Source organism: Numenius arquata, chromosome 12 (assembly GCF_964106895.1).
Source record: "Numenius arquata chromosome 12, bNumArq3.hap1.1, whole genome shotgun sequence".
Taxonomy (NCBI): domain Eukaryota; kingdom Metazoa; phylum Chordata; class Aves; order Charadriiformes; family Scolopacidae; genus Numenius; species Numenius arquata.
The window spans coordinates 20,606,954-20,624,562 of record NC_133587.1 but is presented as its reverse complement, the minus strand read 5'-3'; the positions used below and the strand labels follow the sequence as shown (position 1 = coordinate 20,624,562).

The 17,609-nt window shown below is 39.6% G+C and overlaps 1 protein-coding gene across 1 annotated transcript in view; it reads left to right on the top strand.

Annotated features, from left to right (window-relative positions):
* CDK14 (cyclin dependent kinase 14) overlaps positions 1-17,609 on the top strand; it is a 329,099-nt gene that overhangs the window by 87,945 nt on the left and 223,545 nt on the right. The window contains exons 4-5 of the mRNA XM_074156862.1: positions 373-467; positions 13,847-13,926. Coding sequence (XP_074012963.1) covers positions 373-467; positions 13,847-13,926 — 175 coding nt within the window. The remainder of the gene's footprint in view (positions 1-372; positions 468-13,846; positions 13,927-17,609) is intronic.

The window sequence follows — 17,609 nt, the reverse complement described above, 5'->3', positions numbered from 1 at the left end:
TAACAAAGATAGGATGGCTTAGTTGCTGATGATCTTTTTGCCTGTATGAAGTGATATATGTAAAAAATAAACCAGAAATGTCTCCTTGATGAAGAAGAAAATCCTTTTGATAGTTCCAGTGATGTAAGCGTGTGGTTGAAATTGATAACCACCATCTGGGGTGTTGAATGATGTTTTATTTGAGTAGCCTGTTACATTGTTTCATTAGCTCTGCTATTAATTTTTTTTTGTTGTTTATTTATTGTTGGCTGCTGAAAACATGCAGGTCTATGAGTTTTGATAATGACGTTTGATCTCTAAAGGCTGAATCAAAGCAGTTAATGTTGTGGATGCAATACATGCTGAAAGGTCATCTTTCTTTATTTTGTTCAGCCTACAAGCCCCAAGTTTGGAAAAGCAGACTCATATGAAAAACTGGAAAAACTAGGAGAAGGATCCTATGCTACAGTATACAAAGGGAAAAGCAAGTAAGTTGGTTTTTTTAATTTAATTTTGTGTGTAAATGAAGAGAAGCAGAAAGTATTAACTGATGTTGCTGCACTTGTACACAGATCCCTATGAATTAATGCAAAGTGCTTTAGTAAAAGAGGCTAACACCATACTGTACAGGTAACGTGTTAACTTCACATCAGAACAAGATGAGATCCCATCTTGTTAATCTGATGTTTTGTCTGTCCTTTCATGTTGTACTACTGTCTCAATATCCATACCAATTTAATTGTTAGGGGTAAAAGCGCAATATACTGTCAAGAAGATTTTTCTGATGTTCTGAGGGCAATGCTGAATAAATGCTAGAAGTTGTTAGTCTTTTGTTTATCATTATTAAAAAGCTTGAATAAAGTAATATGAAGGGAATGAATGGAATTTTTGACTACTGTAAGTTCAATTTGCTTACAAGAGTTTATTTACAATTATTGCAACTACTCCGCCTCAAAATAATCTACTAAAATAATCTACTAATCTACATGTCCATTTTTTTTCAGCCATTTGAGTGTTATTTGTTGCAACTTTTTTATCCCCAGTGCCCTAACTGCTTCTATATAGTATCAAAATAACTCAGTAAACACACTTACAATATGTTTCTTGGGCTGGTGCTTCAGGTGAGAGTTATCTTTTGTTGAGCAGGGTGTTTTGTGCAGGTTCATATATTTAATCAAGTTTTCATAATAAAATTTTCAATAATAATAAAGCCGTTCTGAGTCAGGGATCGGGTACGTGCAATATCTTTATTTAGAAACTTTGTCCAGTGAATGATAGATGAGGCAACTTAGTGTTCTCAGCAGAGAGAATATAATGACAGCCATAGGACAGAAAAATCTACTGAAACAAGGAAATACGTGTTGAGCATATTCTGGGGTCATTAAGTTAGGTAAATACTGAAAATTATTTTTTTCACTGAGTATTTTTAATAAATCAGAATGAGGGCTGTCCTCATCTCTCAGTAGCATTGACTCTGATGAACATAATGACAGCTGATATAAATAAAAACATGTTCTAAATGTAAAAGAAGCATACTTGCACATCTGCCATGTTGGTGCATGTGTTATCTTTCGCTGGCAGCTTTCTTCAAGAAAATGCAGTTACGTTGTGTTGTCAATGGTTCAGTTACACATCACCATAAGTTCTAGACATTATACATGTGTAAGCTTTTTATTGGGGTCTATATAAAGTGAGAAAACCATATAGATTTCAGATTGTGCCTTATTTTAACCCTTTAAAAATCACAGGACCTATCTGGTGATAGGTATCCCATGTACCTTGGCTTTCAAGAAGATTGAACTAAGGCAACAGGGCTGCTAGATGTCCCTGTCCAGTGGAACAGTCTGAGAGTTAAAAACAAAGCAAAGCACTTCCCTGAAACTATTTCATTCAGTGGTGATTTGTGAACATGTTACAAAACGTAGATTGGTTAGAAATATTCATTTGTTTTAGTAGAGTGCACTGCAGATCTGTAAGAAATACTTAAATGATTTTAATAGTAGTTGGATAATAAATACAAATTACTGGGCTGTCTACGTTCTCCATTATAAATAGCAAGCTCTAAATAAGTAGTGCGGATTATAACAATTTTACATAATATTATCCTGCTGCTTTGTAACATCTTTTGCAAGATCTTTAATATTTATTTTGAAAAAAGTGTGTGTAACTCGAATATGGATAAGAATGTATATGCAGAGAATATTCCTAAAGTTATAGTAATATTCCTTCACTTTCTTAATTTTCATAAAATCATAGAATAGTTTGAGTTGGAAGGGAGCTTTAGAGGTCATCTAGTCCAACCTCCCTGCAATGAGCAGGAACATCTTCAACCACATCAGGTTGCTCAGAGCCCCGTTCAACCTGACCTTGAATGTCTCCAGGGATGGGGCATCTACCACCTCTCTGGGCAACCTGTTCCAGTGTTTCACCCCCCCCCTCGTAAAAAATTCTTCCTTCTCTCCCGTCTAAATCCTACCCTTGTTTAGTTTAAAACCATTCCCCGTTGTCCTATCACAACAGGCCCTGGTAAAAAGTTTGTCCCTTTCTTTCTTATAAGCCCTCCTTAAGTATTGAAAGGCCGCAATAAGGTCTTCCTGGAGCCTTCTCGTCTCCAGACTGAACAACCCCAACTCTCTCAGCCTTTCCTCACAGGAGAGGTGTTCCGTCCCTCTGATGAATTTGTGGCCCTCCTCTGGACTCACTCCAACAGGTCCATGTCTTTCCTGTGCTGAGGGCTCCAGAGCTGGATGCAGTACTGCAGGTGGGGTCTCACCAGAGTGGAGCAGAGAGGCAGAATCGCTTCCCTGGACCTGCTGGCCACGCTTCTTTTGATGCAGCCCGGATATGGTTGGCTTTCTGGGCTGTGAGTGCCCATTGTTGGGTCATGTTGAGCTTCTCATCCACCAATATCCCCAAGTCCTTCCCCTGTCGTGGTTTCGGCCGAATTTACCGAAACCAGACCGACAGATGGCCCTTCCCCCCCCCCCTGCCTTCTACCCTCCCCCAAAAGAGAGAGAGAGGAGAGAAAGATAAGGAGATTCAGAAGTTTAGAATGAACTAAACTACTTTAATGAAGAATTAATATTAAAATAAAAATAAAGAAGAAAATAATGAAATAAATACAATATATACAAAACCGTATCAAGCTCCCAGGATGACAGTCACGTCACCGGCAGGCACCCGGGAAGTCCCAGGCTGGACTCAGCGACGGATGGGAACTGGATTCGAGCTCTGGAGTCAGGAACACACGGATGGGGATCAAAGGCAGATGAACAGACAGAGTCCTCTCTGGACGTCGGCCATCGCAGGAAGGGCTGACCCTTTGATCCCTCAGCTTTTACACTGAGCATGGGGCAGATGGGATGGAATACCCCGGTTGGTCAGGTTTGGGTCACCTGTCCTGTCCACTCCTCCCCACCGATGTGACCCCTTTACGTTTTTATCGTTTCCGACCCTCTAAGGGGGCAAATAACGACATGGGCTGACCTTGGTTGTTATAGCAATAAGTATAAGCAAGGGCCTCTCTGCTCACCATTCCTTGGCATGGAGCACAAACGTTGGTCTTATCATTCTGAGAACGAGCAGTTTTCTCCACAATGCGCTGTTAATTTCAGAGAGTTAGAGGAGGCCGAGCTAGGATGTAAAGTTACAGAACAGAAAATTGGTTTGGTTTTACTTCAAACCGGGACACCCCTCAGGGCTGATCTCGGTCCTTTTGTCCCCCAGCCTGTATTTGGTACGAGGGATTGCTTCAACCCAGGTGGAGGACCCTGCACTTGGCCTTGTTGAACCTTATGAGGTTTCACTTCTCAAGCCTGTCCAGGTCCCGCTGGATGGCATCCCGTCTCTCAGGTGTGTCAACTACACGCTTCAGCTTGGTATCATGTGCAAACTGGGTGAGGGTGTGCTCAATCCCACTGTGTTATTGATGAAAATATTGAACGGTACTGGTCTCAATACGGACCCCTGATGGACACCACTTGTCACCTATCACCGTCTGGACATTGAGCCGTTGACCACTACTGTCTCGATGCAACCATCCAACCAATTCCTCATCCACCAAACAGTCCACCCATCAGGGCCTTATCTCTCCAGTTTAGACAGAAGGATCTTGTGGGGGACCATGTCAAAGGCCTTACAGAAGTCCAGATAGACAACATCCGTAGCTTTTCCCTTGTCCTCTGATGTAGTCACTCCATCATAGAAGGCCATCAGGTTGGTCAGGCAGGACTTGCCCTTGGTGAAGCCATGCTGACTGTGTCCGTCACCTCCCTGTCCTCCGTGTGCCTTAGCATAGCTTCCAGGAGGATCTGTTCCATGATCTTCCCTGGCACAGAGGTGACTGGCTTTTGCTTGGCTTACTTTTTTTCCCCGCACAGTTTTGAATTACTCTCATATTACACAGCACCATCCAGATTCAGTGCCTCCAGTCCTGACTTTTTTTTTCTTCAGCTAGAGAAATGGGTGAACTACTTCGTAGCAGGGGGAGGTTATTCCTTAGGAACAGGGGGAACAATACAGGGGGTATCTGCTATTTCAAAAGGAGTTGTTGGTTGAGATAATGTGGCCCTGTTACCTCTTCTGTCCCCACGAGAAACTGAGGACTCTTTGGCCTATATGATATCTGCAAAGCAGAGAGAGCATTACTGCTACAACCCAGTATTGGGGAAGATCAATGGACGAGGAGCGTGGTGAATGGGTTGGCCAACGTTGGCTCCAGCCCTTCCATGAGAGCCTGCTGGCAGATTGGCTCTGACTGTTTATAGCTTCATCTAAAATGATACAGGAAGAGATAGAGGAATTTTTTTCTAGCACCTGGTGTAGGTATATAGGGTGAGACTGTGATATGCATCACTCTGTTCCCCTGGCTACAGGCTCAGTTGGAAGAAAAATAAGCAAGACAGGCCAAAAGAGGGCTATTTGTTTTGACATGTGTCCAGCTTTGACTGCTGAAGGATTAAGCCCTCATGGCACATGGCAAAATGCAGACATGGTTTGTATTTGGAAAAATTGGTAATGCTTGAACAGCAAGAACATTTTGGTCAAAATGTTTGAGAACCCTAATTCTCAACTAACTCTAATGTTTGGCTTTCTCATTTTGCCAAAATGTTTCTGAGATGTGTCCTTAACTGTAGGTGAAGATGGAGAAGTTAAGATCAGATTGAGCTGTTTTGGATAACACTTTGTAGTCAGAATTACTGTGCTTAGGATTTATCATCAGCTGCATGTGGCATGCAATGGAGTTTAGGGTTTTTTAATGCATTTCCTGAGATATATTTCAGCTTTTTAAATTATTTCCCCTGCTGATCATAATGATGGAATAAGAAATTTGTGATCTTATCTTACTATTTGGGAAGACTAAAAGTTACATACCTGCCTCCAAAAATGCAAAATCAGCCATTTCTTTCCTAAAATTTAACGTAATGTGAGCAGTGACTTGCTTTTAGGGAAAGTCTGGCTTTTTACAACTTGGAGCAGGATCAGCGGTACCAAGCCCTTGCCTTCCTATCAAACCCATTACTTTTTTGTCTATTTGAGTATTTCTATCTATTTGGTATCCCAGGAAATTGAAACAAAGTGGGCTAATTCCTCTTACTGGATGATGAATTTCTCTTTTTGTGGTCAGGTAAAAATGATTCCCTGGAGTGAAGAAGCAGCAGAGTGAATGAGAGTGTTTTATTGAGGAAAGTGAAGCAGTATTCTCTTAGGCTGGGCTTTTTTGTTTGTTGGAGAAATAACCAAGCAGCTGTTTGTTTCTGGTTGACAGTTGCATCAATAAGCAAATCTATTTGATTTCATGTGTTGCACATCAGACGTGCGTAATGAAACTCATCTTGGCATGTTCATTTTCTACTTTCATTCAGATTAGATTCCCACATGTTACTTTGTTGTATAAAATCACAAGAGGCTGCTTACTGCATGAAATTCAGATCACTTTGAAGTGATTTCTGCCTTTTTTTTTTCTAATGTAAAATTTTGGAGAAATAGACCTGGCAATTTACTGATAACACCTAAAAAATGGTGCAAGTTCTATTAACTCTGTGGTTGCCTAACACCTTGAACATTTGCCATACCATAGGTGCAAAGCAATAGGTGCCTTTTGAATTCCTGTATCATTTGATTGCACGGTTGAGCTGAAGAAGGGCTCTCTGTCTGCATCGACATGTACATCTTCCTGCTGCCATTGACCTTCTCCCCTCTTGAGCTTGATTATAAATTTACCTGCAGGTACAGCAATGAGATCTGGCTTGATCTATGGCTCATAAATGTAGATGTGAGTTATGAGAGTCTGGAGACGAAGCTGGTGACAGCACAGGGGAGCTGCTGCCAACCAGAGCCCCTTGCAAGGCAGCCTGGAGGCATCGCATCCCCACGCTGGGAGGAACTCTGCATACTAACTCTGCACTTCAGGGAAAAACGTGCTTTTGGCAATATTAGGAGTTGGCGTGGTTTCCGTCCTCTCCTCCCACTGTGTTCAATTGCCCTTCAAGGCAAAGAATTAAAAGAGATTACCTCGGTTAAAGTGACATGATCTGTGACTGCCGCTTGCGCAGCATGCGGCTGTTCTGAGAGGCAAGCCAATGGTATCTGAACTGCTTCTGCTCTGCTGTGATCTAAAGCTGCTTCTTGCTCATCCGTGTGATTTTTAGCGTACCTTTACTCAGTTGCATGTGCTCAAAGTATTGCAAAAATGTGTAGAATTTGTAACAGAGAGCTCAATCAACACGTTTTTTGCCTAATTTCCCTACCACAAAATTACATAATTTCAATTTATCCCTAATAAAATGCTTGTCCTAATAAATACTGGTCCCTATCCCTTTTAACTGTTAATATGAGAAATCAGTAGAGTACTGAGCAGAGCACAGTAGAAGCTGATGCTGTCAACAAGAGCTGGAAGGCTGCAGGGGCGTAGGGCAGTCCTTCAGTCGAGGGAGCTCTCCTGTTTCTGGTTGAAATCGGAATTTTATGTGTTCAAGGTGGTTCCAACATGTACCCAAAGATGAAAGTTATTTTTTCAGGTAGCCAGGGCATTTTACGTTTGTCTCCATCAAAGGCAATACTTTTTACTATTCAACTGGAAATCAATAGGGAGTTAGAGGTATAAAGAGCATGTCTTAGGGAGTAATCATGCTCAGGAGGGCAGGCACCATGCTCTGCAGCGGCTGTGGTTCCCACATGGTGTTACTCTTGGAGCAGCAGGGAATATTTGAATGATCAGTGGGAACTACCTCTATTTGTTGTTGGCATGATGTATTGTAGTATGTGTTATGAATATATGGCTGATCATCATATTTCATATATATGTTGTGGATGTCTTCTCACAAGAAAAAGGATCACTTAAGTATTTTGATTTTTATATTTATGATGCTGAAATCTTCACTGAAGATGACTGGCAGGCCTGTTTGCTCTTCTGACTTTTTTTGTAAAGTTGCAGAATTTCTTTTACTTGTCATGACACCTCCATGACTCTTTCATTGTCTTGTCTTTTTTATTATGTGCAATCTATTACAAGTGCCACAGGCTTCACATGGCCTGAAGAACTTGCCATGGTTTTGTCTGTCATGCTGTTGCTTTTTAGTCATTCTCGTAGCTTTCCTCCGTGCTCGTGTGAGGGGTTGTGTCCACATGCTCCCTGATATGTTTCATGTGCAAAAGTCCAATTCACAGATTTTTTTTTTCATGTTTTGGCAAATTAATTTACACTGAATATTTCAAAATTGCTGTGGTTCATGTTGCCTTAGGGACTTAAACTTCCTGAACCTTTTCTTTTGCTTCTTGGAAATTGTTAAAAATCAGTGTTTATCTACAAATGAAATTCTTTTCATCTGGGGATACCAGATGGCTGGAAAAGAAATATATATTCATGGATTATGAAAAGGCACTTTATGGTTACTTGCTAGAGCTTCCTAATTTTTTTTCGTATTTTTCTCCCTCATTTTGTTTTAACTGATGTGCTTAACTGATTCTTGTAGGCTGCTTTTTACTATATATTTTAAAGTCATGAGATGGGTTTATAAAGTGTATATGTAGATGCTTTTAAAAACATCTCTAGCATTGTAAATCTTTAATAATAACAATAACTTCAAGTTGAACTAAATGAAAAACCCATGATAACTAGATGTTGAACTAAAATGCCAAATGGTGGAAAAAATATTAAAGTAGTTTATGTATAGAATCATAGAATCATAGAATTGTCTAGGTTGGAAGAGACCCTTGGGATCATCGAGTCCAACCATCTACCCTGCTCTACAAAGTTCTCCCCTATACCATATCCCCCAACACCACATCTAAACGTCTCTTAAACACATCCAGGGATGGTGACTCAACCACCTCCCTGGGCAGCCTATTCCAATGCCCGACCACTCTTTCTGTGAAAAATTCTTTCCTAATGTTCAGTCTAAACCTACCCTGTTGGAGCTTGAAGCCATTCCCTCTTGTTCTGTCATTAATTACCTGTGCGAAGAGACCAGTATAGTAGTGTAAGCTACTAAGATTCTAATTAGAAGATGAATCATTGACTATATTGATCACTTACTGAGTGAATTTATCAGTGTTTAAAAGAAATATTTGGAGATTTTCCCTCTATACTTGTATATATAGAGAATATTATACTGTATATGCTGGGCTTCAACCTGTAAAGCAGTTTACAGAGGTGACAGCATTATTATCTTTTGTAGCAGGGGAGGAAAATGAGGAAAGAAGATCTATTATGTTACTTACCCAGGACTGCAGAGGAAATGTGCTAGAAAAACTAGGATAGAACATAGCTATATTGGATACAAGTGCTAGAAGTTACTGGATAGTAATTTATTGGCATTGACACGTATATGCACAATTGGAATGGCAGCGCAAATGCTGAAGTACTTTGCTAACTAAACGCCATCATGCACCAATGAGTTTTCCAGTTAGCTGGGGAGCAGCACGTCTCAGAAGATCCCCTGTGACTGTTCGTATGCAGAGTGATGAGGCCACTTTACTTATAAGTGATACCACTATGTTTGTCTTCAGCTTCTCTTTATATGAAAATCAGTTTTTAATACGAACATCAGTGAGGCTGGAGGAGGTGTGAGGTGTATGGAGGAGGACCGGTGCTACGCATCACTCTACCTGCGGCCAGTCCCAAGCGATCCATTTCCAACAGGTGTGGGACAAGCACAGCCCCTGTACTGAGATGAGCGGCTGCTTGGTCTGGACTGAGTGATGTAGGCTGGGACGTGGGGACGAGGGACCTGGATGTGAGTGCTCTGATGCTGCTCACCTGCTCCTGTTCAAGCGAGGGCTGCCACTTCCAGCGGTGTTGCCTTGAGTCCTGTGAAAAGCAAGATCCCCAAGTTCCAGTGACAACACTAATTAATAATTTAAATCCCTCATCTCTCTCAGAACTCTTTGATCTTCTATTTTTCAGCCCTAATAAATGTCAGCATTATGAAGTATCTTTAATCCCCTGGCCTCTTCTAAAATGAAGTAACTTTTTTTTAGGGTGGAGGTTAAAAGATGGTGGGAGTCAAAAGGAGAAATCGAGGGGCTGTGTCAGTCCCTTGAGTATTGGCAGCGTAGGGCTTTAGCGGGAATGGGTTGTTTGGGTTTTTTTTTGTAAGCTGCAAACGTAAGTCCTTTTCAGTAAGAGAAATATCATATAAACCATGATAATGATTAAAATAAGTGTTTCCCTCAACATGGAATTAGTTACTCGTTGGTAGAATAATCAGAGGTGACTAAACCTACAATGAATTTGTCTCTGTTGGGTTCCTTCAAAGGAGAATTCTGGCAGCATCTGGTTTCCCTAGGCCACCGTGGGCTGTTTGGGGCTTTAGATGTCTGTCTGTAACTTTAGTACCACTACAGAGTAGATCTAGTTAGATATTCTCAGAGTTTGATCATCAAACTTTAAGCTTTTCAAGTAAGTGAATACTTAACAATGGAGACTTACTTTTCTTCATAAAAATTAGCTTCTTGAAATGTGTATCACAAATAAGAGTATTGTCCCAACACCACCTACTGAATCTCTTTGCACACACGTTCCCTAGCTTAGCACTTGCTCGAGTGCTCAACTCAGCATCAACTCCAGCCAGTGGTAAAACTCTGTATTAAACAGATTGAAAACAGAATGGCAGATTTTGTGTTAACTGACTCTTTTAAATGTGTTATATTTAGAACATTTATTGCATCTAAATATAACTGAAGAACTTGAGAAATTAATGTTATTGTACTCTTTTGCTCTCTATGTGGCATTGTCAGCATTATCCCCAGTGAAGCCAATTAAGTAATCAGTTACTTTATATTCATCAGTATTACATGTTCTTAATGATGCATTAAAGCATTAAATAATTTCTAATCTTCTCTACTTTCTCATAAATGGTCATTTTTATAAATGTGTTTATTTTAGTAATGCTGTTTTGTGCTGTTTTAGAAAAGACAGAATGACACGTTATATTAGAAATTTTTGTAATATTTTGTATATTTGGTATCTTTTATAATATACAGACTTTTATTGTATGCCACATAAAACAATTTGGACTTATTTTTCTTTTGCCTAAATTGTATATAAAATCAGAAATCTATTAGAAGAGATTATGTAACACTGCAATGCTGAATTTCCCTAAATTGGAAAACTGTCCATCAGCTGCTGCCTGGAGTAAGGTGGCTTTGTGTGGTAAAGAGGCTTCAGAGTTTCTGTCCTTTCTCTGAAGATTTATGGGTGAGAGAGAGAAAGAAAGAGTAAGTTAGTTTAGAAAATAGAAATTTTATAGTCAATATTGTCCTTAATAGAAACTAATGGGTCAGTTGACAGGATGGATGTAAGATGGTGAAATCCTTGGCCCAGTTAAGTGCATTGTTTGGAGAAGCTGTAGAATTGTTTACTTTGGACAGTGAGCAAGGGAGGTGGTTTAATGAATCCTAGATGTTAAAAGGGGCAGCAGCATTGCCTTTTCACTGTCCCAAAGGCTGTCTGCCTGTCAGTTTTTCTTCTTGTATTTGAAAACAATGAAAATACTGAGCGTGCTTTGGAAGTTGTAGAAGACAAATGTGAAGTAATATCCGGGAGGAATTCTGTTAACCTTATCTGATCATTATTGAAGGCTGCAAAGACAGGTTCTGATAGGTTGCAGTGGTGATTTTCTGCAAGACTCTCTTTGTCAATGTTGTTTCTAAGGAAATTGCCACATTATTTTGGCATGTCATCACAAGATTCAGGGCATAATTTCATGACATAACTGGCTTTATCCCATGGCTTGTTGCTTCTCAACAGGTGGTCCCAGTTCTTCTCATACATTTTCTAGTGGTTTTTGCTTTTAAAATGTGAAAAATGCCTTTATTGTTTTGAAAATATGATTTAGTTCTTTTGGAAGGCAAGAAACAGTCTCCTGTTTAAGCTCCCTAAACAGTCTCACTGTAGGGTCTAGCAGGAATGAGAGCAAATACAAGATAGTGGCAGGAGTGTGTGGCAGGGATTTAGCAGGAGCAAGGCTATACCCTAAGGTAGCCCTTGGCTCATTTCTGCAGCATCATCTAACTGCATTTTGAGATTGCATCAGTGGGAAAATAGTTAAAGGATCTGAATAAATTGATGATACTTTGTTTCTCACATTTCCAGATTTATACGCTCCTGTTTATAGAAAATGAGCTAAAAAAAAGAGGCTTTAATGGCCGGGTAGTAAATGAGAATAAGGAGGCTGTTCTTTTCTGGAAGTTAGAGATTGGAATATTGGAGATAAATAGTACTAAAGGGGAGAATGAAATCCCAGAGGAACACTACTTGAGATTAGTTTGATCATTTAGGTAGTAGTAAGAGTTGCCATGGCGTCTATCAAGGTGATGACAGGTACCTGTGACAAAGTGGCACAAAATGATAACTAAATAGCACAGCCCACCTACTGTGTTTAATTATGAATTCTTCAAAATAACTTCCATACTGTTGCTGTTTGTGTTATCTATTACTCTTAATGAAACAACGGAATGTAGAACTTCGTATTAAAAAGACCATAATTTACACAATGCTGTGTGCTATTTGCCTGTCTCTCTGGCAAGAGACCCCACATCCCTGTGTCCTTAGTACCTCCTTACTCTGCTTTTTTCTGTGGTATTCTGCATCGTCTTCTCTGAACAGAGCATCTGTCCTCTTCTTGGTCTGCAAAATGATCTTGCTTTTCTTATTTAAATTCCTCCTGCACATCTATTGTGCAGATTATCTATTTAGATAATCTACTTGATTATCTAAAATAATCAAGTTATCCAGGTATCTGACTTAGGTATGTGATAGGCAGGGTGGTGTATTGGTGAAGGAATTGAAAACTACATGCATGTACCAACCGCGTGTCTGTCATCAGTCTTACTCCTGTATTTATTATGGTATATTCTACTGTCTGTGCACGACACATGAAGTTACTTGGGGCAAAGCTTATCTTTTTCTGATGCCAGAAGTTCTGTTTAAATCTAAACAAAAATATATGTAAGGCAATTCTAAGGAGAAATCTAGATAATCCGGTAGGGTTAAGCTGATAATTGTCTTTCAACAGTGACTAGCGGCCTGAGACCTGAACTGGTGCCAGTCTGAAGTATTACGAATAGTTGGAAGATGATGAGTAAACCCTCTTTTGATAATCAGGGTTTCTTAAGTTGCTGAGAGTTATTATGCAGTGCTGTGTATAGAGCTAGTGAGATTCTGGCAATTGTAAAAGAATAATAATCAGAAGAAACAAGACAGTAGCCATCCTGTCACTGAAGTCATCTAACTGCGGAAATTAAAAGCCTGAGGCAGAATATGAACGCAGACCTGGTAGGTGTGTGCTTCATCTTGCTTAGAAAAACGAGTACATCATCTAGAGCCCAGTACAATAGGGAATTGCCTCCATGACTACAGCAGTGCGAAAGGTCCAATGCTTCCTTGGGTTTTGTGGCTGTAAAGGCTAATTTTGCTTTTACATAAAGAAATTGCAGTAATGATGAAAATAATATTATGATAATAATAATAATTATTATTATTGATAACTGTCTTATGCCCTTTCTGTAATCTATCGTCACCATTGTTTGTGATACCTGGGGAGTCTGTTAAAGTTCCAGAGTATTAGTTTGCTCTTGAGGAAGGGTAATCTATATCAGTTTTTATCTTTCATTCAGTTTTTGAGAGATTTAATTTGTATAAACTGAACCAACTAGATTTTTTGCACGGCCTTGAATGGGGTTCATGCGTGGAGAGATTTTGAATGCTAGAAGTGAAACCAGCCAAATACATTTGAAACTAGAGTGACCTGTTTTGAAGTTTTGTCTCCTGGAGCACAAAATATTTTTAATCTTAGAAATGAGAATCATTATAATCTAAACTAGCCTCGGCCATGTAGTCAAGAGCATACCTTAGGAACAATCCTGCCCTAATGGGAAGTGATTGGAATGACCTAAAAATATTTCCCATCTCAATCTTCCGTAGCTTTTTGAGGATGGTAATTATGGATGTGTTGCAGTGGGAAGGAGGTAATCAGTATAAATATGGACATACTGCAAGTGGGGTGATTTATAAAATTCATATGCCTTTTTCTTTGAACAATTTGGATCAAATAAAGGGCAAATACTTTAAAACCACATTTTACAATGTGGCACTTCTTAACAAAGCTTCGGTTTAGTGCTGTGATAGAAAGGAAACAGACTGACTCACGGAAAACAGATCATTTCTTGGATTGCATCTGAGTGTGAAAATAAAAAGTTGACATTATGGAAGCTATGAGGCGTTTCTTACAGTGCTATAAATGAATCACTGGCATTGACAGGAAGAAATTGAATAAGTACTTGATGGGAAACAAGTTCTGTTATGAGAAATACTGTTTCTTCTTTAATTTTGTTTTTTATTTCTCCTTCCCCTCCTCTCTTTCAGGGTAAATGGAAAGCTGGTGGCACTGAAGGTGATTAGATTACAAGAAGAGGAAGGAACCCCATTTACTGCTATCAGGGAAGGTATGCACTCACATTTAATGATTATACTTGGGGGTTTTTTTGTAATTGCATTGCACTTCTCATTTCTGAGGCATGCTATAGTGAATAGCTTGAGAATTCAAATTATATGGTTATGTTCTCAGTAGGAAGAAACTTTGGTGCTTCAAAAAGAAAGCCTCTGGTGTGGGAGATCTTGTTAAAGAATGCAGCTCTGCCTCTGCTTTGGCTCCTGTTGGATTTACTATACAAATGAATTCTTAAGAGCGTGTTTAAGGTGGGTGTGAGGAGTCACTCTGGAAGATGAGGGAACTGTGTAAGTCACTCTTTGTACCTGCAGGCAGCACCTAAGATGAAAGGAGATGTAATTTTTCATATACCCGTAGCATGAAGTGAAGAAGAGCGTTTCTTGATGAAGGCCATCAGAAGATCAGGGAGCAAGAATACAGGTGGCTTAGAAGCTGTGTGTAGTCTGGGACTAGCTCCTGTTTGTTTTGCTTTCCCCTTCCCCATGGACTCTGACTTGTGCGGCTTGGGAATGACTCTTATCTAGTGCACTCGGAGATGCTTGTCATGCTTTCGGATCTGCTCCTTGAACCTTTCTTGTCAGCCTCTCGTGGTCCCTGCTGATGGCTGCTTTATCTGAGCCTGCCTGTGTTAAGCTCCTTTGTAGAAATTGCTGGATGTGCCTTCTCTGCGTTGGCCTCCTCTGGTAGAAGGTACTAAAAATAAACCTTAGTAGGGAAATAATAAACAATTTACCATCACACCACTGATTCAGACTCAGCGAAGTTGGTAGTGAACTAAAGAGACAAAACTGTTGCAGTTTTTGAGGCACCTTTTAAAACTGTGCTGACTATCTGGGCATAACTTCTGGGGTGGGATGAGCCAGGGAGGTACCAGAGCATCAGCCCTTATGGGGCCCACGGCGTGGCCCTGCGTGGAAGGAGTGTGGCTTCTTGGCCATCACAGCTGCAATCTCAGCAGCTGCAGCTCCCTCATCCCTTTCTTGTGCCTATGTTCCTGCAGCATCTCTATGACATTTGTCTGTACAATAAGCTCATTTTGGGGTGGACTGGGCAATCTGTTTTTCATGTGATTGACACCCTGGAGTTAGAAGCCTATGAAGTACTATGGATTTCCAGCCCAAGGTTGTGCCTTTTAAAGGGGGCTCTTTCACAAAGGAGGGAAACCCGTGGGTGGCCAATTTATGAAGGAATTTCAGCAGTTCTTCTGTACTGCTTTATTTGAATAATAATTATTGAATGATCTGACACATTTATTCATAACGATATATTTTATCTGTGAGCTGTCTGTCCCCGCAGCTGTGCCACGGTAATGAGGTGTGCAGAGGGTTACGAGCACAGCTTTCAATATTTGTACTGCCAAGTTCAAGGCGTAACAGCCTATGTTTCAAATATGTTTATTGTTCTCCAGGTTTTTAGTTGATGTGGTACTTACTTAATAAGAAAATAGTAGATAAGGCTTTCTTGTGCCTTTTTAGTGACACTTAATAGGTTTTTAATGTGAGCTTGGTCTACATGAAAGTGTATAGCATTATAACTGTCAAATACAGTATAATATGTTTTTCTTCATAAATTGTTGTGTGAACTAAGTATAAATTAGTATTCATTAGGAGCAAGAACAGAGATTTTTTCCACTTGATTTTTTTTTTTTTTTTTTAGATTATAAAGGCACACTTGCATGAAAATACTTTTTACACTGTCATGGGAGCAGTTTTCCTTTTAGCCATGACTGCCATGACTGTACCACTGTGGTTGAAGCCAGTTGAAATTCTGGTACTTTAGTGTTAGTAGAACAAGGCTCTTGTCAAGAAAAGCTCTAAAAGTTATTAATCAATGTATATTTTCCCAAGTATGTGGTGTCTCACTGGTTTTGATGGGACTATATGTATCTGTTGTATTTCTAAGTTTCTTATCTAGGCTGGGACTACATCCAAAGAGTATTAGACTAATGAGATGGGTTTTTCTCAACTTTTGTAGACTCTTGGTTAAGTGGGGTCAAAATCATGTTATAGGTTGGTTGGTTGTGGGTTTTTTTGGTAAATGTAATCCTGTCCCCTGGGTAATGGAACTTCATTCAGATCTGTGGAAGCTATCAGTAGAAATGTAGCCCTGTATGTTTTATGTCATGTAGAAATTTACATGATGTGTAAGATGGGAAGGGGAAAAAAATCTGTATCTAGTTTGGCTTTGGATTTTCTGCTGTTTGTTTTGATTTTGTCAGAAAAATATTAGAGCCAGAAAAATATAGGAGGCAGTATTAAAAATGAAACTTTCAGAAGATAATCTCAGTGCTGTTGTGCCAGACCCCTGTTATGTGACAGTAACGCTACAGCTGTGGACTTCGCTAGCAGGACCCAAGGAAGCTGCTCCTCTTAGCAGCATGTAATCTGTCTTGGGCATTCCGGGTTCTGTAATGCAGCCATGGCTCATCTTCACTATATGGGTGAAAAAAACCCAACCAAATAAAGGAACAAGAAATGCTTGTATAACTCTTGAAGTTGTCTGGTAAGTTTGAGATGGAAAACCAGTAAGAATGGGACATTTTGTTAAGCAGATTTTTTTGATCTCTGTTGGCTGACTGAAGGCTCCAACCCTATAATTTAGACTGAGACAATTAGAACAAGGACAAATACCGCTGAAGATGAGATTAACTTCTAATTTCAGTTATCTGAGGAGTAGTGTTACCCTAATCAAAAAAGGCATGTATGGTATCATGAGCCAGAGGTCTGTTGGAGGGCATTTCTTTCCAAAGTCTTTCATAATGGAGAAACCAGGCGGGTTTTGACCTTGACTTATTCCTTATTTTCTAATTTTCCACCAATACAAGGCAAATTCAGGCAGAAGTCTAGTTATTTGTAAATTAAAACTACTGTAAGTAAATTGTTTAACATTTCTTATGGCTCCTTGAGTAAAGCAGTGAGAGAAAATAGCATTCCTGCATTGGGATGCTGTGTGATGTTAATTAGGGGGAAGTTATAGGCTGAAATTTTAAGCAGTGGTCATGCTTGAGAGAATTTTGTAACTGTCTGTGTACAGGGAAGCATATTGTCAGTGTTGCGACATGCAGGGCATAAATATGGAATAGGTGACTGCAGAAGCAAGCACTAACTTGGTTGAAACACAAAATGGAGGGAAAAGGAAAAAAAATATAAAATCACCCAGTGAAGCTGTATAAGAAAAATCATAGTTAATGACTGGGAGAGTTTTTCTCAGAGAAACTCGAGCTGTTCAGAGAAAACAGAGAACTCAGCTGTTCAGAAATGTTTCAGCATCAGCCTTGAAGTGCACTGCAGCCAGTGGAAAAGTTCGCTGACCTTAACTTTTATCTCTGATATTTCATTCCTCTAATTTCCTGTAATATCATATGTTCATCTAGTCTAAATAATGAACTGTGTGGTAGATTCTAATTCTGGAAACAACTTGATTTACAATTCTGTAATTATCATGTTTGATATAAGGAGTAATATTCCTTACATCCAGCATGACAAAGATTTTGCTTTTTGAGTACATATGTAGACAAACATCTCTTGGTTTTATTGCTGCCCTGCTGGTGAGGTTAACTTGCTTACTGTGTTCCTTTCTTGGGCAGTAAAATTATTTCTTCCCCATCCTAATAATGAGAACTGTTTTGTATTTGGTTTTCATTCTCCACCCTTAGAAATATCACTGTTCCTTTGCTCT